Raw genomic sequence first — 23,579 nt, forward strand, 5'->3', positions numbered from 1 at the left:
AGTTCTAAAGTCTTTTGAACCAGTCTCTATGTCTGTAGTGCTGGGGACCATAAATCCCAAGCAAAGACTGTCCCAGGTTTGTGGTCTGCATAGTTTCCAAATCATAAAATCACTGAGGTTGGTAGAGACCACTAAGATCACCTGGTGCAACCACCAGCCCGTCCCCGCCATGCCCACGAATCACATCACTCAAATGGATGGGTTCAAACTGAGCTTCCTGCAGTGAGCCTTCACTCACACCATCTGTTCTCAGCATCTGACTTTAAGGTTTGATTTATGTCAAGTAGTGTGCTGTTTTAACGTCTTTTATCTGTTCGGTTGCAAAAAAGGAGTACCTAAGTGATACAATTAGGAAAGTGTACCTAAGTCTATTGGTTATACTATGTGTTTATAATCATTGCTTTCATCTGGCACTTGTTAGGTGTACATGTTCAAATGTTTTGCATTCTGAGAGATAAGTTAATAGGGGAAAGACTCTCTATGTGTCCATAAACACTTGCATTTGTCTAGCAGATGAAACTTGGTATCACATAGTAAAGCTAGTGTGATTTTGTGTGCGTGTGGAGGCTGTTTGTGTTACCAGCTTTTGAACATCTACAGATGGAAGTTTGGCTCTCTGAGGAACCTGTAACTACGGAAATCCCAAGTTTTAAACTTCATATGGTGGGTCCAGACATCAGAATAATGAAGTCGCTGTATCGGAAGACAGGGTTGGAAGGAGATTATCTGTACAGGTTGTGTCTGAGTGCACCAGAGCTTCGTTCCAGCTGGTCTCGGCACCGCCACAGAGACACAATGGTGGCCTCTTGTGTGTAAGACTCTGAAATTTGTTTTACTCACTATTTGAATCTGAATTCACTTGAGGGTAGGAGGATGCAGAGAGCTGCTGCTTCTGTTTCTCTTGATAACGTATTGAGCCACAGAAGCTGCAGCAAGATATAATTTGAAAGGAAAACCTTCACAAGTCAAGGTCAATGCCAAATTTTGTGCCAGGACATATGGTTACATAGTGTTGTCAGAGCGTGCTCTTGGGTGTGTGCTCCATTCCCTCCAGCTCCACTCCTGTAGAGGCCACCAAAGAAATATTCATGATGGAAGCTTTTATGAAGAATTTCAGATCTTCCTCCACATAACAGGGCTCGGAAGAACAGCCACACAACTTTATTTAGTATTCAGTCAGACTTGCCACTGAGGTACTAATGGAAATTTATGCCAGACTGAACCCAAAGTGACAAATATATATGTTAAAATGTTGTGTTTTATTGCATACCTTTAAATTCTTCACTGTCCTTACTTTTTGAGCTTTTTTTTTTTTTTTTTTTTTTAAATGTAAAGCCCTCAGTCATTGCTCAAAATCTGGGTCTGCTGCATTAATCTTTCTCTTTTCTAATGTAACTTTTTCTAACGAGGAAGAAAGTACAATGAAAAATTTTTGATCACCAAGTTATCAAATCATTCCTCTTACTTTCATTCGTCATTCAAAGGAGAATGAAGTAGGGGAGCATTTCATGACGTACTGTCAAACGATGATGGAACTACTTGATATTAGAGGTCAGATAGTCAGCTGCTACAAATTGGCTTTACTGGAGTAATTTTAACTTCCCTGTATAATGAGGTTTTGTCTTCTATGTATTATTGATGGCCACTGTTGAAATGAAGATGGGACACTGAATGAACCTGGCATGAGAGTAAACATGATCTGACATGGTTTGCTTTGGAGAGCTCTGTCATCTCTAAAGATTTCTGAATGCCCGTGAGAGGTAAAATGATGTCAGGATGAGAAGACAAGTATTTTCATGCCCTTTGCTTCTATATTTTTGCTTTTGACTGTGGAAAAGCAACCTTCTCCTGGATGGAGCAACATGCTGAATTGCTGTGTTCATAGACCTCTGGAGAGCAGAGAATGCAAATTTATTTCCCCAGGTTGTTTTATTAGCAGTAAGTAATATGCAAGCAGGCAGGGTTTTAGGAAAAATGTCTTCAGGGAACATGAATAAAGGCCAACATTTAATATGAATAAGAGATCTGCATTTTTCTGATATATTCTAGAGCTTTATGCGTTACATAAAACAGGTTTGTCAGAAGACTCTTTCCTCAGCCATGCCTTGATTCAGTGGTGTGAGTAGGGATTTCATACTCTTTTTTTCTCCTCATCAATTATTCATCGGAATGACAGAGGGACATTCTGGAGGAACAGACCAATTATTCCTCATCAGTTAATCCGCAGGAAATATAGCATTTCCACGAGTTCCTGCTCGGTGTTACTTGTCCCACTCAGTTATTTATGTTTTTCTCACACCTTTCCCTGCGAGTCTGAATTCTTTTGCTCATAAGGAACCTCTGCTAATGTTTGGAAGAATAAATTTGCGTACTCTGCCTTATTAGAACAAGTAGGAGGGACTACCCCTTTATTTTTCAAGGAGCTGTCTTTGAAGTCCAGCTAACAGGTGTGAAAAAATGGCCTATTCCTCAGCCACACAAAGACTAAAATGGAGTATAAGGTATTTATCACCATCTTTGTTAGGTTTCTGAGAGATTTAATAGTCCCCAGAATTGTTCATTTCTTAAGAGCTATGTGCTATTAAACTGAGGCATTATTTAGCAATTGGTGCTGTCTCAAGAGGATAATTACTCAGAAGTATCTATTTGAAAATTCATCTATTGCTAGTTGTATAAATGTCTACAGTGCCTGAAGTATTTAAATAGTAAGAGGGTTTATGATTAAAGTTTCCATATTACAATATTTAACAGAAGGGTGGGTTTCCATTAATACTGTGTGCACGTAGATCCAAATGTGGGTATTTTCTCAGTGACTCATGGGAATGTGTGTCTTCTGATACAGATCCCAGCAAGCAAAATAAAGCAGGTACGTTGTATGACCTGGTATGTCCTTCACATCAAGAAAACTGAGTTTGGAGGGAACAGGACAGCTGCTGGAATGTCTGCTGCCCCTGCTAGCCTTGATGATGAAGTGCTTTGTGAAGAAGACAGGGAGAGTCTTCAATATTTGATTCACAGCAGTGAATTTAATAGGATCTCTCTCCTACTTGGCCACTTAATTACAAAAGAGCTTGGATGGATGGATGGATGGATGGATGGATGGAAAATTTTTGAGAACTCGAGTGAGAATCAAGTTTTGATGAAACTGCTAAATGATGGAAGTGTTCCTGGATCCCTTAGAGATAGTTTTCTGAACATAAGCTCAGTGCTTAGCAGTAACAAAATGACAAATAGGAATATTAGAAATTATTGTAAAAATAATAAGAGCAACAGGAAAAAAATCTTTATTTTTGGTACCTATGGCTGACTGACCAACCTGGGAAGACAGTCATAATCCTGAATGTGGTTTGATCTGCTCAGAGCAGCAGCATGAGAAGCCATCACAGCCTACTTAGACATCACCTAAATCTTCAACAGCCCTTTAGGTTGAGAAATATGGATTCTCTCTTCTTTGTCTGTCCTTTTCTTCCTCCACTTATTTCTTTTCTTATCTCTTCCTTCCTTCTGTTTAAAACCAGTCTGGCATGTGAGCTCCGACACACTCCCTTGCACAGCACTGCTGTGATCCCGTGACCAGCGAGGCAGGGAAGAGCTGTGCCCAATGCCACCTGGCAGGAGCTTGCCAGGTGTTGTAGTGGCTGATAACAGCCTCTTCTCTGCCTGTTTTCCACAGTAATGAAGTTGCAGGTAGCAGTCACAGGAGCTGTGTTATCTGACTGTGCATTTCTTTCTTTTCTGCTGTTACGTTTTATCTGCAGAAACGAGGACTGGATTCCAGGACTAGTTTTTGATAATCTTGCCTGTTTTTCTGAAGAATAGTTGTCACTACATTTAATGTCTTCTAAAGATTGTCCTTATTATAAAAACTCTTTCATTAACAGAGAAGGGGATAGGGCATATGATGAAAGTCAAAGACTTACTGTTTATGCTTGCAGTTCTTTGTTTTCCATACTGTTGCTAGTTGTATATATATCTTTATATGATGGATATATATATGTATATATCCTATATCTTCAACGAAAGGTTGTAAAGATGTTTTAATTACTAGGTGTTGCTGTGGAGTCTGAGTCTCAACTCTCTGTTTCTCTGTTCAGTGTTACATAAAGAGAGGGTCATGTTAATGTCTTAGCCTATGGCTCTATTTTTACTAACCTGAGTGAGCCAAAATATTGGATGCCTTTTCCCCTTGACTTGTGGGCTCTGCTGCTGGAGGGTGAAATGAGGCAATGGGTCACTGATGGATATCATGAGAACAGGGTAGTTCAATTCCCTCAAGATCAAGTACGTGACATTACAGCTGTTGGATTCAGATCATATTCACCACCTTTTCTCTACAGCTGTGAAAGCAAGATGCGTAATTTTATTAGGTGAATATGAGGATTATTGAGTAAACACAGGATTTTCATATCTAGGCTTTAATTATGAACCTGTAATATTTCTGTCATAAATTGACCTGGAAGACTTCTCTTAGGGAAGCATTAGCATTAGATGCTGACAGCATTTGGAGTGTGTGTGACAGGGGATGCTGTGGAAGGAAACCAGGCGTGCTGATTTAAAGAAAGCTAGCTAGGATGGAAGAGGAAAAAAACAACAAAAATTGCAGTGGGATTTGAGCCACCTATCAGAGGCTGCAGAGCCTCACCTTCTGCTTCTTGAGGCATTGATACCAGAGTCCACAAATGTCGCCTGGACCCAGCTTAGGATCTGGCCTTCAGAACATGCCCCATGCTGTGTGTATTTTGTGCATCTGGTGAGGCAGACTCTATTGTTCTCTTTTTGAAATGCCCCCAGGTTCAAACAGAAGCATGTCAGTGACTTTCACTAGTTGGTGAGCAAACAGTTGTTTTCTTAAAACTGGGCATTTTGGAATATCCTCTCTGACTGTGCACAGCTGGGTGGTTGGTTGTGATTGAGGATGCGTGGTCAGTGCTCTGTTTGCCCCTTGTTTTGTTGCTGCATAGTTCACAGTACAGTTTTCTCTGAGATGCCTTCTGGATTTAATCTCCTTTCAGTATTTGAGTGCTGTATGTGCTCTCCTTCTTAACTTTCATTGCAGTAGTAGGAAAGTTTAAATTTAAATCAAAGCTTTAAATTTAATTCTGGTGTTTTGAGCTTTTGTGTTACATTTGAGCAATGTTTGGCAGTACCTTGTTGACCAAGACTGAGATTTATGCAAGTAGTGTTATCTCAGATTTGTCATTCATAATACACTTTGTTACAAAAAGGTTAAATAAAAGAAGTGTAACTTTCACAGAACATAATGTTATAAACAGACTTTTAAATGAATTAGTGATTTATAGGTTAATATCTGAATTTTTAACTTCAGTGCCACACTTTTAATATATTTCAGGCTTTCTTGATCCAAAACTTACTTTATATTCTGGAGGCATGCAATTGTTTGCTGTAATCTCAAGAGAAGATAAGCATGACATCTGGTTCACACCTGTGGTTTTAGGGATAAGAGCATAGCTGCTTTATGTATTATTCAGGGCACTCTGTTGAAACTGCAAGGAATTTGACTCTTTGAGGCCCTTTGTCTCTCACTTTTTATACTTGCCTAAAGTAAACATGAAATATAGGAGTCTTCTCACAGTGAGTATTGAATAGAGTATTAATTCCAACCTATGCCTGCTGCCAGAAGGGAAATTAGTTATGCAGGTTAGTTATCAGATTTATGATATAGACTTCACATGTGCAATTCCTGTATTTCAGAGGTAATATGGAGGCATTTCATGCTGCAACAGAACAACGCCAGAAGTTAATGTGCTGGATACACCTGTACAGATGTGTGTTTCTGGCACAGGCAGTGCTCTTCCTGCCCATCTCGGCCCCTCCAGTGAGGGGAACACTTCTGTGTTTTGTATCAGGGGAAAGGTGCACCATTTTGCATTTCTAGATTCTGTGCATGGTTGCAGGCACAAACCAACCTTCTGGGCTGGGGGAGACAGCAACAGCATGACCAAGAATGGATGTGGTTGGGCACTTCTGGAGCCAAAAAATCCTTGAATGTGGAGAAAAGTCAACAGCTGTAGTACTGAAAACCAGAACTCTCTGTCCATATCGTGTAACTGTTCCAGTGTGAGATGCTGTAGCTTAAGATGTGCTTTCTGGTCATGTGTGAACCAGGATGGAAATGTGACCTAGCTTTTGACTCCTGTTTATCATGAAAACAAAGAGGAGAAGGAAGGGACAAAGCTGACACAGAGCCTGGCTGAGCAGGGACACAACTGTGCACACCTCCCACGAAGAATACAGTGAAAACTCTACTGAAGCAAAGTCTGAAGAATTTGGACTCAATACCGATTAGGTGGCACTGCTGTGTTCATCAGGAGTCTGAAGAAGTTTGAAGTGCTTTTCTTTCAAGATCAGTGGGCCTTAAAAAATGTGAAGAGTTAAAGCAAAAGGTTGTTTTATTTATATTGCAGAAGTTGATGCCAAGGGAGCAGCAGGTTCAGAGGCGCCAGGGGAGTCTCAAGCTGGCATCTGCAGGCAGGTACTGGTGTGCAAGCGTGAGAGAGGATGAGGGTTAGATTTGTGTTTCTGCTTCGTGGGCATGGAAGAATAACTTTGACATTTAGCAAAGAATGTGTTCGCAAATGGGTTTGCAGATGTGGCAGTGGACAAGGCTTTAAGTTAAAAAGGTTACGCAATTTCTAGAGCTTTAGCCTTTCTGTCAATTTTGCTGCTTGCTTGGATATTTTGCTTCTTGCTTTGTTGAAGTCCTCTTATTTTTGGTTTGCTGCCCTCAGTATGGAATCATGTCCTTAATGATCTGAGGCCGATGGCCTGGCATGTGTGCCTGTGCACAGGGTCAGAAAGTTTTCCTAGTTTCTTGACGCTGCAGTTCAGATGGGTGCAGACTTCACTTTCGACTCAAGTGAAACAGAGGGGTCAGAAAAGCTACACAGCATACCGAAAACTTGGGACTGTGCATACAGAAATGCTAAATGCAAGGTTTTCCAAGAGACATTTAGGCAGCCGGGTAGGAAGCCCAGGGGAGGGCAGAATTTCAGTTTGAGACGTGATTTTGGGAAGGCTGTAGTTTATTCACTCCTTGCATATCATGCCTATTTGAGAGACCTGAAGTAAAACACCCCAGTTAAGCAGTTGCATTGGAAACAATCCCTGTGATGTTAAAATTGAGTGTGTGCTGCCCCAGCAGCAGGGCTGCTCCATCTTGCTCCAGGAATCTGCAAGTCTGCTCTGAGACCTCTGGTGCTGAGCACCCTGCTTGCTTTGTCAGAGGAAAGCCGTCTTGTAGATTATGATGCTGCCTTAAATAGATGCATGTTCTGCAAAATACAGGTTTTATTTTTACCCTCTGTTATGAAGCCCTGCAAGTAAGCACTTGTCATGGGCTAGTTCTGCAGTGGTTGCCCATACAGTTTGCAGTTCATAAACAAAAATAACTCTGCGAGTGCACAGCCAGAGGACTTCACATCCCCTTTGAGAGGAATGGCCTTTCGCCCAGCAAAATGCTTCTGAAAATGTGCCCCATCTGCTGCGTGGCTTTGCATCCAGAGATGCAACAAAACTATAAATATCTCAAAATTTGTTCTGAGGCATTTTGAAGATCATCAAGCCTCCTGGAAGAGCTCTCCTTTTCCCGTTTAAATAAAAAATAAATAAGAAAACAAAACCAAGATCAAATAAACCACACAGGACGTTCTGAATTCCGCAGTACAAGAGGAATAATCTGCACGAAGATATAAGCTCTCAGAGGAATGAATACTTGTGCCACTGCATCTCTTAAAGTGAATAGTATATGAAATTGTATTAATCACACATGCTAGGAAGAGTGTGCTTTTGTGGGGTTTATTTTTAAAGTGCAGCTCCTTTCTTTTCCCCGAAGAGCAGCAGAGTGTTTCTGCAAGAAAATCCCAGCAGTTCTGTCCATTCAGGCAACGCTTATTTATGTTTAAGAAAGTAAATGGTTTCCTTAAAGAAAAGCTGAAGTATGGACAATCTGGGTATTTTGGAGCCTGAAACTCTTTTTTCAGTAGTTCTCTTTACAGAAAGACCAGGGGAAATGGATGAAGAACTCTGTACCAGTCAGTGCTGGGCTGAGTTCAGAGCTGTTCTGTTCAGTCAGCCCATCCTGTTTGTTTTCAGTTGCTGTGGCATTTGGTGTGTAGCCACTTCCTAAATTGCTTGTTTCAGTTTTTCGCTCCCGCCAGCAGTTAAGTACTGCTTCTAATTTTTCCACTTGGACAGCTTTAGAAAGTAAAGTTGTTTCTCCCTGAAAGCATAGTCTCTGCATTGCACGTTCCTGTGCACACACACTCATCATCCCAGTGGAAATATGCCATATTCGTGTTGGGTCTGGACAAAAGCTACTGTGGGTGAGACTCAGAAATAATAAATAAATCCAAAAGTCTCCAGCAGAGTCAGAATGCAGCAGTGAATTTAAAGACCAGTGCAAGACCCAAGCTTGTGTCCATAGCCTGGGAAGAGGCCTGGGGGTACATGGCTGCAGCTTTCTGCAGTAAATGTCTGGTCTAAGTGCCACCAATGTCAGCATCAGATATCACAGAATCACAGAATCATTCCAGTTGGAAAAGACCTCTGGGATCAGCAAGTCCAACCCCAACCTATCCCACCGTGCTCACTGACCACATCCCTCAGTGCCACATCTCCACACTTCTTTAACACCTCCAGGTGCAATGACTCCACCATCTCCCGGGCAGCCTGTGCCAGTGCCTCACTGCTCTTTTGGAGAAGAAATTGTTCCTACTGCCCAGCTTGAATGAGCTATTGGTGTTGATGTTGGTTTCAAGAGGCAATGCTCTGTCTCCATGAGGTGCCTGACCCTCCCTTACTGCAAGATCAAGCAAACAAACAACAGCCCCAGTTTTCTTTCTCCAGACTTTCCTAGAAATGGGCAGTGATTTATCCAAGATAGCAGAGACTCCGGTAGCGTGAGAAAATGAGCCTTGAACAATTCAAGGACTTGCTGATTACTGCTCCTTCCAAGGTATGGAAAGACCTGGTTAGTTGGAGATATTCATAGTTCTGCCCAAAGATCAGAATATTGAGCTATTTGTCTCTCATTTGATTTTAAGAGCTGCTTAAACTTTTCGGGAGGGAAGCAGCTTTCTATTTTGAAGGCTTTCTCACAGCCATAGTGTTGGTAAATCGCAGTGAGGGTCATCTGGGATTCACTCGGTTCCAGGCCTTTGAGCTTGAAGCAAAATGCCACATGTCAAGACCTCACTAGGAGGTGCAAGAATGAGCAGCGCTATGTGGTGTAATCTTTTATCCCTTTTTTTGTGTGTGTGTGTTTACATACTTTTATTGGTTTACTTCCATCCCTAGGATGTGCAATTGGCATCCTTTTTACAAACTGAGCACTCCGTTGTGTCCTCATCCAGAAAAGGAATCCGCTAAATTTTCTGAGTCTAGCGAGGAAGTGGGATGTATTTGGATGCACAGGAATACTTGCCACAGGATGAAGATTTTTAAAATGCTTTTAGGACATGAGAGAAGGAGGAAAGGTTCAATTATGCTCATTATGCTTCAGTTCTTGTTTATATCGGCATTAAAGTGTTAGTGTTATGATTTCTTGTGTTTGGAAAGAGGTCAGATATGAAATGCTTGTTTCAAGGCAGAGGAGCAGCAATGAGAGGCACCGCGTGGTGAGGTAATAACCACAGCTCTGTAATTCTGGGGTGCTGTGTGTTGTGAAAGAGACGACTTACTGCTGATTTCTTGTTGGTTTTGAATGATTTATAACATTTTACTTGTGGCAGAGTGTTGCAATCTATGTTGTCATGGAAATTCTATTGAATTTATAGTTCCATTTATCCAAAACGATTTTCCAGACTTCATTTCATGGTGAATCATATGGCTGTTACTCAGAGTACAAAGCAATTGCAAAAAAGTTTCATCTTATGGAAAGCATAAACACTGAAACCGTTATTTTCATATTATGGAAATACAAATGAATGCAACATACATCTTGTTAGCATCAAGTATGCCTTCACTGTGTAATGACTCTGTATACACATAAGAGTGGATTTTCTTGTTTGGGACAGAAGCAGGCCTGAGGGGTATTTATTTCTGGAAGGAGACATCGGGGAAGTTTCTGGCTTGCCAAGGTAATTCTCTCTTAATGTTCAGGGCTTAGCACGCTGGATACTGAGTCATATGGCCCCCATCCAGCCGTGCATTTAAGCACATGGCAGTCCTGCTAGCGCTGCTCTGCTCTCCCTATGGGGCTGCTGTGGGACCTGCCCAGTGCTGGGGGCAACACGTGGGGTAACAGGTGACAAGGGCTAGGAAATTCCTCAGCCTCACCTTTATCCATAGCATAGATGCACCCGTTGTGTTGTTTCTAGACAACAATGAAGCAATAATTAATGCTTAACGTTAAAAGAAAAAGACTAAATGTAAATTTCTCATGCTTCTAAGGCATGTGAACATGTAAATTGAGTTGAATTGTTATTTCACTCATGTGATCTTTGCTCTTCCTGTTGTTTTAATTCCTTTCGTTTTCTCAGCCCAGCATTGTCTTCATTATCAAGTCATAATTATTTTAGGGCAGGGACCTCGTCTGACTCTGTTTTGCAATCTACCCAGCACCCTTTTAGACTCTGTAAAATACTAAGTTATGACATTCAAAATACATCTCTGTACCTGCCTAACTGTAGTTAAAAATTCACTGATGAATAATAGACTAGGCAGGAAAAACATGCCATTATCTTCTCCTGTTCAGCTTTATCTTTTAGAAAGAATGCAGCGTACTCTATTTTATTACATCAGACTCTGGTAGGAGAAATGGAAAACATCACGATCTCTTTCCCTTCTCCCCTCTGTCTTTTCTAAGCAGATTTAGAATATGTTATAAATGATTAATTGGGGTTTTTTTGTTGCTTTTTTAATTGTTATTTTTTTAAGAGAATATAATGAGAAGCCAAACGTCAGACTTGATTGCTCCCATCTCACTGTCCAGCAGACACACCGACTGCAGGACAGTAACTCGGAATGTTCATTGCTGCAGTGAAGATTACGTTATGTCTGTAGGAAGTTTTTGTTCCAGTCAAATGGATCACATCGTCTAGTTCCCTGTGCACATGTCTAAAGCAGACATAAGTTACATACGGGCTTTCAGTTAAGAAAATTCATGTATGATTCATAATGTTAGCACGGATTTTGGTGGATTTTTTTTAATTTTATTTTTTGAGAGGTTTTAAACCCAGCTGTATAAGTGGCCAAGAATAATTTATTCTTAGAATACAAGGAGTAGAGCTACTAAGAGCTCGTATATTCATTGTAGAACCCCTTTGTTTAGAGGAAAGACTTCACGTTGTTTGCTTCAGCACTCTGCAAGGATTTGCAGTGTGCCTGCTTATGCCTGTGCACTTTGCTTGTGTGAAATTACTCTGTCTCTAAACACATTGCTGTTGTCTCTGTGTCTTGCTGCCTGATTCATCAAGAAATTGGCTGGCCTATCAAACCTTTTTTTTTTTCTTTTTTTTTTTTCTCCCCTTTAAATTGCATGGTAGCCCTTGGATTGCTGGAAGGAAATGAGCAGAAAGTTAATTCTGATGATCTTTTTCCTTCCACCAGAATTCCTGATCCTATTGAATATTCTGTACTCCACATCTGTGACAGCACAATGAGCCTTTGTTCATTTTTTAATCTAAAGAGAAATCTGCCGTGGGAGGTTGCACAGGGTGATAGCAGCCCAATTTAAAAGTCTCAATTATTTATTTTTAAAATACTTGGCATCTGTCTATGGAAAATTCACTTGCTTGCTTTCCCGTCTCCTAGAATTGCTTTGAACTCATGCACGTCTTTTGGGATCTATCAAATGCTCTTTGTGGCTTTTCTCTCGTAAGTGCTGAATGAGTTGAGCCATGATGGTCTGTATCGGAATATAAACTTTCTGCCTTTGTAATGGGGCAATAAGAGGCATGGTGGTGTCTGTCTACATGCCCATCCTGCCAAGCAGGGAAGGAGCACCCAAACAGAGTTCAGAACAGTTTATTTGTGGACAGGTGATGGGTAGAGGTTGTTCATGTGATGTGTGCTCCATTTTTGCAAGCTAGTGATGTTTTGTAGGGAGCGCTGAGTTATTCAGAAGCAATTGTACTTAAAATCAGAACTGATCTCTGATGGGCACTGATTTTCATAATGCACGTGTGCATTTTGGGCAGCCAGTCTTTGTAAGACCAGAGTAATAGCAAACCAGTTCTGAGTCAAAATCCAATAACCTCAAAGTGGAGCCCAAATTTTATTGGGGAATAGCTGCAGTTTGGACGAATATATTTGAAGAAAGGTGTTTGTGCAGAAGTAAGCTGACCCGAGCAGGAGAGAACTGCTGCCCTATGGCACAGTGCAGGACTGCAGGTGGGCAGTAAGAGCATGGAGGCAATGTGCTCCAGGCTGGGAAACAATTCAGGTGTTGGATGTGTGTGCTGCATTTCTTTGTAGAAGAGTTGTTGCCTGGAAAAACGCCTGCAGTGCTTGGAAACAGTAACAGCTGGACATATTTCTGGATAGAAAAGAGTAGAAAACAAGACGTGGTTTTGTAGGATGACTGCAATTATCTCCTGGGTTATGGCAGTGAGGGTTTTTTTGCTAATCCTCTGTTTTAAGGCACTTGTGACATTCTGAAGATTTTCTCCTTCAGTGAAATTTTTTCAGGCTTAATCTCAGCTGTACAGCGAATCTCTCTCAAGTTTGAGTGAAAACAATTCTACTCTTTCAGAGTGTGAAGAGTGTCAAAGCATGAAGTTTTTCCATTAGAAGCAAGCGTTGCCCTCACTTTGCCTTGGTGAAGCTCTGTAACTGCAGTCGTCGTCAGTAGAATTTCGGGATGGTGAGAGTCATCCTGCAAGAAAAGCCCCTTTATGTGCCTCACACAGGTCTCTTTCAGTTTAGCCTTATCACAACACTGAAATTTTCGGGTTGCTTGGGCTCTTCCTTTTTTTTTTTGTAATAGATCTTCACAAGGTATATGCTTGCTGCATTGCTGCGATTAAGAAAGCCCATGTAAGCCTTTCCTGGCCTTGTTAGCTGTAGCTGGTCTAGATGTGAAAGGCTGATAAATGTAATATATTGTGCCATAGAGAACAGGGCTCTTGTGCCCCCTGGGACCTGTGCCACTGGAAGGTGATTTGGAGCACTGACAGCAAAGAAGTGAGGAGCAGAGCGTTCTGATTGCAGTTAGTGTCAAGCTAAAGAAACTAGAAAGGCATTGCAGGCTTTCCGTGGCTGAGGGATTCAGAGCTGTTGAAGAAGATAGATTTTTTTTAAATTCTGGAAATTAGAAGCTGTGTGAAATCATACAGAGAAATGTGTGAAACAGTGGCTTACAGTGCTGAAGTCAGGCAGCGGCAGGATTCAGGTTGGATGTGCAAGCTTGAATGATTCTCCATTATGAATTTCACAAATAACGTATCATAATAAGATCCAAATTTTCATTAGCTTGAATGCTCCTTTGTTGTATTGTGTACTACTGCTTTGAATGTACCAGGCAGAGACAGTAGAAGTCATTTATATGCAAAGTGCACCATACATTGTATATACTAATTATATAATAAGGAGTTATAATGAAAATTTTCCAGCATGTTTAGGCCACTGAAGTATGCAGTGAAATTAATTTTATGGCTAACTGTCTTATTCCTGATTTGTACTTAAAGAATATTATGCCATCCATGGAAAATACTAAACAAAGTGTCTACCTATAAATGCATGTAAGATTATAGATGTTATGTAAAAAAGAACAGAAATCTTTGGTACATTTGCGTTTTATTGTAAATTGTGGGACAACAGATGAGACTGTGTTATGGAAGAGAACAACATGGGATTACATAATCAGAAAATTGTCATAATACTAATGCTGAGGTGTCCAGGTGTGGCTTCTTGAGCAGCTTGAGTCGTGCAGCTTTGAGGGTGTAACCTTTTCATCTTCTTAACATTGTTTTTGCAGTGTGTGCGTGTGCAAATTCTGTCAAAGCAATTCCTGGGAGGTTCCACTCCTAGAATGTTCCTTCTAGCTGTATGAGCGAGTAAGGAAGCTGCTGTATGACAGATGACGATAATTTTTCATACAAGACAGTTCCCCTTGACTTGATGGATGCAAGGAGAGGAACCACGTTCCCTGGAAAACCACCAGGGAGCAGCGGGAAAATGTTTCAGTGTGTTTGGTAATCAAGGCAGAGTGTGGTTCTTGATTAGTCTCTGAAATTGCACTGCTGCGACGAGCGATCTGAATTAAGCGTTTTTTTACCAAAGCCCTTTGCACTGCTATCCAAAAGTGTATTGTAAAAATTAATTTCCTTAAAATGCCGTGAGCAAAATCGATCCAAAATGACTTTGGCATATGCTGAACTCACTCTGTGATACTTTTCTTCATAAGCTCCTATGAGGGCCATATAGTGAGGTATTTTATATCAGGTATACCTCTTTTTAGGCTTTATTTTAAAGGGGAGTAAAATGTAATTTGCAAGTGTTTCGTGAGCTTTTGTCTGCGCTGACTTAATTGAAGTCTGAGCAATCCCACCTGAAACAAACTGTTTGTAATTTCTGCATCAGTGATCAGTGGCACCTCAGCCTGCGTGTGTTCAAAGCATGAGTTCGGACCTGGAGGCAGCACCAACTTTGTGAGATATTGCCAGCATCCCATTGTGCTGCGAGTGTGCTGGGAATAGGGAGGCCGAAGTAGGGGGAGAAAATTGCTTTCCAGTTTTATGAAGCTAGAGTGAGTGCCAGATGATTTTTTTCCTTTTTTTTTTTTTTTTCCTTTTTTCTTTTGTGAGCAGTTTGGAGTGTGGTCTTATTTTATCCTCCTGTTGCAAAAGTACCTCCAGCTCAGAAGAGACCCATCTTCATCTTGGCCTTCTCTCTGTATGGTGATGTTTTATTAGATATATAGGTGCTTTGCCAGTATTGTACATTACAGAGAGTGTATAGGGCCGGAAGCCTGTGAATCAGTAAAAATGAGTGGGCCCACATTTGGGAGAAATGAAAGGATATCATCTCATCTGGCCATACACAAGATCTGGGAAAAGTATATTTGAAGAAGGCAGGATTTCTCATGCTTTGCCATCTGAGAAAAGCCACAGCTGATGCCATCAGTGGGTTTCCTTGCAGACAGACTTACAGGAGGGGGCGATGCCAAGCAAAGTGCCAGGAGACATGGGCAGTCCAAGCAGACCTATAGCTGCATTCGGCTGCACCGTGGGACTGTTCCTCATCACCCAGTAACGATGTGAAAATTGCCCTGAACAGTGCAATTTGTTATTTGTCCAAAATGCCATCAGAATATCCATTTTTGTCTCGCTTATACTTGTTGTTGTGCACTAAAGCTTTGGAAGTAGAAGCCATAAAATGAAGTCAGAAAGAATTCTGACCCAAACTGATAGTCCTGAATATCAGAGGCTCATGAAAATGCATTGCTACAGAGGCACACTTTTATCTTACAAATTGCTTTAGGAGTAAAGGAATATCTCTAAACACTGAAATCATTTTCAAAAATTCTCTATGGTTTTTGAGATAAAAATGTCTAGCACATTTAACGGAACAGGAGATGAGCCTGCATTGGAAAAAAAAAAAAAAGAAATGAAGAGATCCTGGCAAAAAAAGCACAAAGTTTGCCATCCAAACTGACTGGCCATACTGTTTATCCTTTGGTTTGTTATTAAAATGCATTGCGTTGACTCTGTTCCCTGGTTACTGTCCCAGTAGGGCGGCCATGCTATTAATCAAGATGCTAGTTAAACAATATTGTTCAGCAGAATTCTTCTATCTCCGTTTCATAACACTGGCTGTATGTACAGCCTATATGCACTGCCTCACTTGAAAGCTGGATGAATCAACACTGACGTAGTTTTGTTATTGTTTTTAATTTTTACAGATGCAGATTTATTTCTACAATCCCGATGACTTTGACAGTTTTGGAACAGCAGTTCTAGAAAACAGGGAAGTAGGAGCCATGGCCGTGTTTTTTCAAGTAAGTTTAAACAAGGGTTATATCCATAAACCAAAGCTTTCACCAAGTACTGTTTAATTCATTGAATTGTTTCAAGTTTAATGGATGCATCTGTTTTCCTGTTCCTACCTGTCTAAGTGAAAAATATTTCATATTGTCTATGTGTGATTTAAAATGTAAATAAGCATATTTAGAAATGTAATGAAGAATTTTGCATCAATTGTTCCGATTTTATAGCCGCTTTGGAGATGCAGATTGAGAACACATTTATCATGGAACTTCCTTCACTGCTGAAGCACACTGCTCAGGTCTCCAGAATACTAACAAACTGCTGTGAGCTGATTCTGCGTAGAGAAAACTTAAAATTCAAACATAGCTTGGGAGAAAATTAATCAATACGTTTCATCTGTCTCATCTGCAGCAGCTTCTTCTAAATTGTCATAGTAACAAGTTCTTGAGGAGACCTGGTTTCCAAATGAGTGGATTTACGCATTCCCTATTTTGAAATGCATCCTCAAAAACATGAATGCTCAGGGAGCTCATCTGTTGGTTCAGGGTGCAGCCTGCTGATCACGGTGGAGGGCAGGTCAGGTCACCTGGTGGTTCAGCAGCATGGGGTTGGGTCAGGTTTGATCAGGAATAGGGTTTGTCCTTACACTGGCATGAGGGCGAGCTGAATGGAGTGAGTTGGAGCAACTCTGTATCACTAAACTTAGGAGAAATTTCTTCTCAGGAAGAGCGGTGAGGAATTGGAGCAGGCTGCCTACGGAGGTGGCAGAGGTGCTCAAGAAAAGGGTGGATGTGGCACTGCGTGACATAGAGCAGTCACAGGCATGGGCTGACAGTTGGACTAGGTGATCTTGGTGGTCTTTCCAACCTTGATGATTCTATGACAAGCTCCCCAAATTAATAAGTAGCTAATGAAGATTTTGAAGTAGTTCAAGGTGTTGCTTTTTCAAAGGAGAGAAGATGAGGGAGGGAAGAGCAAGGGAAAACATCAGTCCTTTGTGAGGTTTCACACTAGCTCTTACTGTGGGAGAAAATGATCTTACTGTTATGTCTGTGAAGTTAGATTAAAAAGAACATGCAAGTACCCATATGTAAATACCTCCTTTCTCTATGATGTTAGAGTGACAGGTGTGACTGTACTGCTTAAATTAAATAAGGTTGTCTTTTTTTTTTTATGTCACTGCCTTTGATCAAAAGCTTTGATAAGGATAAAAGGGCGAATCCTCGTGTTGCATACATTGCTGCAACTCTGCTGACATCAGGCTAGTGGAAGTAGCTAGCACATTAAATTCATCACTGCTGATTTCTGAGCGCTTCTGTGGCGTTTCATGTTAGAGTGCAGTTGGTGGAGCTGTGATAATTTACAGTGGCATAGCAGGATGCGTCCCCAGACTTGTTAATGGTGATGTGCTGGCGGAAGGGTTGGGCAAATTGAATTTGGCCTGACGTGACAACAGTTTAGAAATAGAACAACCAAAGTCACTGTTATGTGATTTATGTCATGATGAAGAGATGCTGTGTGTGTATGGTGTCAGAAGGAGCAAGTGCTATGTCACGGTATGCAATGCACGTTCCAGCATAGTGTGTCTAAATTTAATTGCCTGAGTTTAATTGCAATTCACTGCCCAAATATGCTTCACCTAGGCTGCATGAAATGCTGCCCCATGTCACAATGTTTCCTAGTCTACATGTGACATTTCTGCCAAAAAAAACAGTTTTTCAAGGATCTTCACAACAAGTGGGACTGTTTTGTATTCCTTTTCCCCCCCCCCCCCCCCCCCCCCCAAAGCCAGGCGCTGCGTTATCAAGCATCCCACTTTGTACAATTTTGAGGGAGCCATTGAACTCACTAAAAATACCCTCAAACAATCTGTAATTCTGTTTAAAAAAAAAAATCTTTGATTGTAAGAGAGCTCAGACTCCTTGAGACCACAACCAGGTGTGTTGGTCCCCTGAGAGAACCAGAAATCTATACTTTTCATCATTTCTAGCCCTGCAGGCCACAGGACATTGGGCTATAAAGTCCTGATGATGGTGCAGCTGGGCTCCACTGCTCCAGGAGCCATGAAATCTGAAGCCATTACTGATAAAAAGACTGTTCTCTTCCAGAGTGATGGGAGTAAGGTAAATCCTTGGCAAAGTGACCCAGCAACAAGTCAGTTTGTGGCTGAAAGGAAATGGTTTTCTTCCTTTTTTTTTTTTTTTTTTTTCAGCTCCTTGCCTCTGGGTTGAAGTGATAGATCAGCAGTGTGCCATTAAACCTGTCTGTATCAGATGTTCCTCCTGGGTAGCTCTGCTCTGAGACAGAAGGCTGCCTGGGAAGATTTGTAGAGCCCAGAGCCCTCGTGCTCAGAGGGCTTGTGCATTTTCTGGCCCATGAGAGGTGTGGGGTACTCAATGTGGGAGCTGCCCATCGTGAGGCCAGAGCTTGTCCCATGGAAGTGAAGATTTTGTGCTTAGGATTATTAATTGATGGTGGTAATGCTTTGCAGATCTATACAGTGTTAGACTGAGGAGCTCTGCGATGGTGACCCACAGCTCGGGATTTTGTTGGCTGTTTTGTTCAGAAATACCTGGTGTTCCTTTAGCCTTACTCCCCAGGGCACAAAATAAGCCAGTATTTCAGGCAACTAATTTCAAAACTGCCTTTTGAAACTGGCTCTCAGAACTGTTGAAGCAAATGTCCTTAAGATGTCCACGTCCTTATTTTGATAAACAGTTTTAACTTTCTGAGGACTATTTTCATAGTCTGCTGTTTTCCTTGTCTATAGCCCCATCTCTAACTCAGTTATTTAGAACACAACATTTAAGAAATATAGTAATACAAGGCACACTGTTTTGTTTGCGTTGTTTTTGTTTGTTTGTTTGTTTTTAAAAATATATTGGAACACTGAATTGCAGGTGCTTTTCTGTGTAAACATTTTAATGTAGAAATTATTGGCTAGGTTTGCCATTGAGTCAAGACTTGGATTTCGACTAATGTGTTAATGCTGTGTTGGAATGAATGTGCATTGCACTGACTGAATTCAGGGTCTGGCATGCGTGTTTTGTTTGACTGATGTTCACAAATGTTCCCTTGAAAATCAGGTTCTCCAGTGAGTGAACATTATACTGAGCTGTATAATTATTGGTGAAACATTAAATAATTAAGAACCCTCTTTCCTGGTTTTTAAATAATTTAACTTAGACTATATAAGAATTTTCCATTTTGAATTCACTGTTTCAAGGGCAATTTCCAGGTAAAGTACATTGGTTCTGAACTTGGATAATTGAAGCACTTGGAATTATACCATAATTGCTGATAATCGCATATGTGCTTTTCTCTTTGCTTTCATTATAAATTCTGTTGATAAATTCTCTTTTTGATGCCATGCTGCAGGTCAATTGACCTGACAAATGAAGAACATTACTAGCTAAAATTGGGAAACAATGCTTGCATTTCCAAACTGCTGTAAACGCACATCTCAGTAGTTCACTGTGGGCAGACGCTCAGATGGTGTCACATGAAATAGCCGTGGGGATTCTGCCGCAGGTATTTTCAATTTGCAAATGTTTTGCTAGTCTGAAATCTTTAACTGGGTTCTGAAAGCTGATTTTTGCACTGGCGTGCATGTTTTAAAGTGAAAAGGCATATGGAGAAGAAGGCTCCAAAGATACGTGGACCCTTTTCTGACCATAGCATCACTTCAAGCAGGGTGCTAGGGAACATTGTACATGCAACAAATAACGAAGCAGCAGATGATTTAGCTCCACTGAAAATTCTTGCAGACTTCTGTTCTGTAGCTCATTATTTGGGACAAGATGAAGTGCCTCACTGTGCAAAACACAAAAAGCAAGCGGAGAAACCCTTGACCATGCTCTATGCTCTATACTCTACCTCTGAGGAACCTCTCATTCTCAGAGAGGCCACAAGTCCACAGGAATGTGACAGAGTAGCAAAGTGACTTAGGCACCTGTCATCTCTTTTTGGTCGAATTATTTTAAAAGCTGTTCAGCTGGAACAAGCTGAAATGGAAAGAAGGAGCTCCATTCTGCTGATGCCAGGAAGTATAGCAGTCATTCAGACCATAAACATTCTTCACTAAGGGCCAGGGAATCTGTGGAAGAAGTGACTTTTCCTTAAAGCAAGAATTGGCATGGAAAGCACTCACTGTAGTGCAAGAAGAGGGAATCAAAATATCAAAATACAAAGCAGCAGGGTAAGCCAAAAAGCTCCTGTGTTGGGTGGGTTTTTTTGTTGTTGTTATTGTTAAAGAAAACTTGTTTGTGTTTTTTAAGCAAAGATCAGAGTGCTTTGGAAAGAAATAAGGTTAGCCCATGACTTCTCTCGGCCTCCTTGGCAGAACTAGACCTGTCAGTGTTGGGGTTACTTGGTGCATCTCAAGGTGCAGCCGGTGCTGGTGGAAGGCTCATAATTTCCTATCCATTATTTGTAGCCAGCAGCATCCTCTTTGTCTTTACTAAAGGCTTCAGGATTTGCAGAGGCGGCGACACTGCAGTGATGGGACTCATTGGTGAGGCCCACCCGTCCGCCAGGACAGGTTGAGGAGCCAGCAGGACACGTCAGTCTTGATTTAACAGCTCCTACCTTGAATAGTTCATGTGGGTGCATAATTTCAGCCCGGTGAGGTTCAGCTCATTCTTAATAATATTCTCGCTCCAGGCCTCAATTAATTGTCAGGCCGAGCTGGTTTTGAAGCAAGCCAGGAGTGGAAGGGAAGGCACAAATCTCTCTGTTTCCTGAATCATCCATTCATACACATTCGTGTAATATATATTTATAAGTCACATTTAAAATGAATAGTTACTTGGATTAAATGCATTCAGAAATATTGCACAGCCCAGTTTTAACCATCTAGCAATATAATTCATTGCACACTTCACTATTGCTTTATTAAAGCCAAACTTAAATGTGTTCAAAACAAACATATTGCTTTTGCGTTTAAAATATTCATCTTTTGGGCCTGTGGTAGATTCATTACAGCAGAGAATACTTCATTCTTTGATTACTGCTGTGAAAAGACACAATACTGATTCCCTAAGCGCTCATCAAATATTCGATAGCTCAGAAATTCAGGAGGAGGTGATGGAATTCTTGTTCCTGCAGGGAGTGCCTATAAATCTATTTTATGATTTGCAGAGAAAACCATCAGTGATTAGTTACTGTATCTCAGGTACTCAAACAAATCATCTCTAAAGAAATCAAAGTAAAAATGAATTTAAAAGTAACTTTTAGCAATGCTTTCATCATTAAAATTATCTTCCTAATGATGAGTGATGTTGATACCTCGATCACTCATGAGCGTTAGCAGTATAGGGCTAGATTTCTAAAGATAATTAGCTGCTTGGGAGCAAGTATGGAGCTAATGGTGTTTTCAGAAGTACGTGGCGTAAACATCAAAAGTTTACAGGTCTTTTTCTGGGAAGCAATTTTGTTTCTCTTTTCTAATATTAAGGCTGTTGAAGAATATGTGTAGCGCTTAACTTTTATAGATGGGTGTTATTTGTGTGTGAATGTCTTTATACTTGCTACTAGCTTATGTATGCAGAGATTTGAAACAAACAGAAATAGTAATTGTGGCTTTGCTTTTGCAAGATTTTTGATAGCAGTTCTTGGTGAGCTTCATAAAAGCAATCATTAACTTGCTATTCACAGAGCCCAAATGAGCTAAATGCAGCATAAATCAGTGGAACACAGTCAAAGTCACTGAATATTTGACACAAATATGCCCCTTGTTGTGTGGTTCTGAAATAACAGAATTCAACTTCTGACTACCCTAGAAACTCTTTTTTCCCCCCTCTTCCCTGCCCATAACTGGCTCTGGTATTTTCAGTGGCTAACTGCTTCAGATGCTGTTGCTATTTGGATAGCTGGTAGGACACCAGGATCTCATCGTCCCTTGGCAGTGCCCTAATTTTACGTCTTCCTTCTTGCAGCACTTCTTGAAAGTCTGAGCAAAACTTAATTTGGAAAATGAGAATGAAGAGGAAGTGTGCCCTTTCCCTGAAACATTATTATGTCCACCTACATGAATCATAATCACTGCTTCAGTGTTTAGGCAATATCTTAAAGGTGATTTGCGGTAGCTCAAATAACGTGTAGCATCGTTAACATGCAGGGCATCACCCAGACTTATTGAGAGGCTTTTCATTTATTTTAATAGACTTCAGATACATGTAAAGACCTTAAAATTAAATTACAGTATTAATTCTTTTAATGGTTACAGTAGAACTCCTGGTATTTTATTAATGAATACTTATTATGAATAATAAAACTATTATTATTGATTAGGAGTATTATTTAGTAATTAGTACAGGGTGGGTTTTTTAAATTATCTTCATGAAATGAAAATGCATGTAGGCTAAAGCTATTTATTAAATGCCTTTTGAAAGCATAATTTATTTTTGTCAAAGTGCATGCATACATATTAGTAGCCCTCTGTGGAACAGAAGATGAGCAAAACAATCTGAAATGTGTTCTTACCAACTGATGTACAGTTTCCAAGTATTTGTAAATCACTGCAGCTATTTAAAGCTACTAGTCATTACTAATAAAAGCAGTACTAGGGCCTTTGTATAGTTGAAGAATAATATATAGAAGTAGAAAATATGTACCCCAAGGTAGAAGAGTTGAGTAAATGTGAGCAGGCAGAGTCTGTAGAGTAATGGAATACATTTTTCTGAGAAAAACCTTGTGCAGTACAGTTGATACATAGCAGTAGGAATCATTTCTGGAGTAGAGAAATACTCACCCAACTTTCCAGTAAATAGATGGAGATAAACCTATCAGAACATGACAGTTAGTTTGCATTGTGGAGGATTTAAACAGAAAATTATGAGTATTTCTTAAAGCCTGCTAGATTTGGGTTGAGTTCAGAGCGTGAATGGCTCTGAACAGCCTCCAGAGCCATCTCTGCAGCCAAAACATGTGAGGTTGGGTGCCTAACAGTCAGAGCCCATGCTGGTCTAAGAACCTGCATTAAAACCCCATTGATTGGAAGCTGGGTTTGGGTAGGAAAAATTCAAGGGAAATGTTTGTTTCTAAAAGAATCTACCTTTCAATTAAAAAAAAAAAAAGAATTTTTAAACTAAATCCAAAATCTGCATGTTCAGATTTTTATTTTGTTTCAACTTCTCTTGAAACTTTGAGAAATTTGAATATTTTTGAATATTTTATGTAAAGGAAGAAAGCAAAGGGAGAACAGATGGGGAATAGCTCTGCGACTGAAAAAAGTAAATATATAGCCAGTTTCAGTTTTGGTGCTCACTGACTTTCAAATGCCTAACGAGGCTTTATCCTTGCTCTGTTTCATACCTTTGTGCAATTTTGTCATCTTTCATATTTTGTTCAACAGTGAAAAAGGATTCTGTAATAGGGCTCTTCATCCTTTATTTTAGGACATAAATGTTTGGCCTGCCTCTAGAGAGTACTAAGCAAACAACTCCTGTCCAAGTCTGGAGTTCCTCAGACTCCACAGGCTGTTATCTGTGGAGCAGGCTGCTGCAATACTGCAAATAAGAGCAAAGAAGCAGTGGCACAGGTTGCCCAGAGAGGTGGCAGGTGCACCGTCTTTGGAGACATCCAAAGTCAGGCTGGATGGGTTCTGAGCACCTGATGGAGCTGTAGGTGTCC

At 40.6% G+C, this 23,579-nt stretch overlaps 1 protein-coding gene across 1 annotated transcript in view; it reads left to right on the plus strand.

Moving 5' to 3' along the window:
- The window catches only part of PTPRG (protein tyrosine phosphatase receptor type G), a 373,912-nt gene that overhangs the window by 230,449 nt on the left and 119,884 nt on the right, over nt 1-23,579 (plus strand). Inside the window, exon 5 of the mRNA XM_042880843.1 lies at nt 15,863-15,958. Within this exon, the coding sequence (XP_042736777.1) occupies nt 15,863-15,958 (96 nt within the window). The remainder of the gene's footprint in view (nt 1-15,862; nt 15,959-23,579) is intronic.

Source organism: Lagopus leucura, unplaced genomic scaffold (assembly GCF_019238085.1).
Source record: "Lagopus leucura isolate 7727_CA_CO unplaced genomic scaffold, USGS_WTPT01 Super-Scaffold_100028, whole genome shotgun sequence".
Taxonomy (NCBI): Eukaryota; Metazoa; Chordata; class Aves; order Galliformes; family Phasianidae; genus Lagopus; species Lagopus leucura.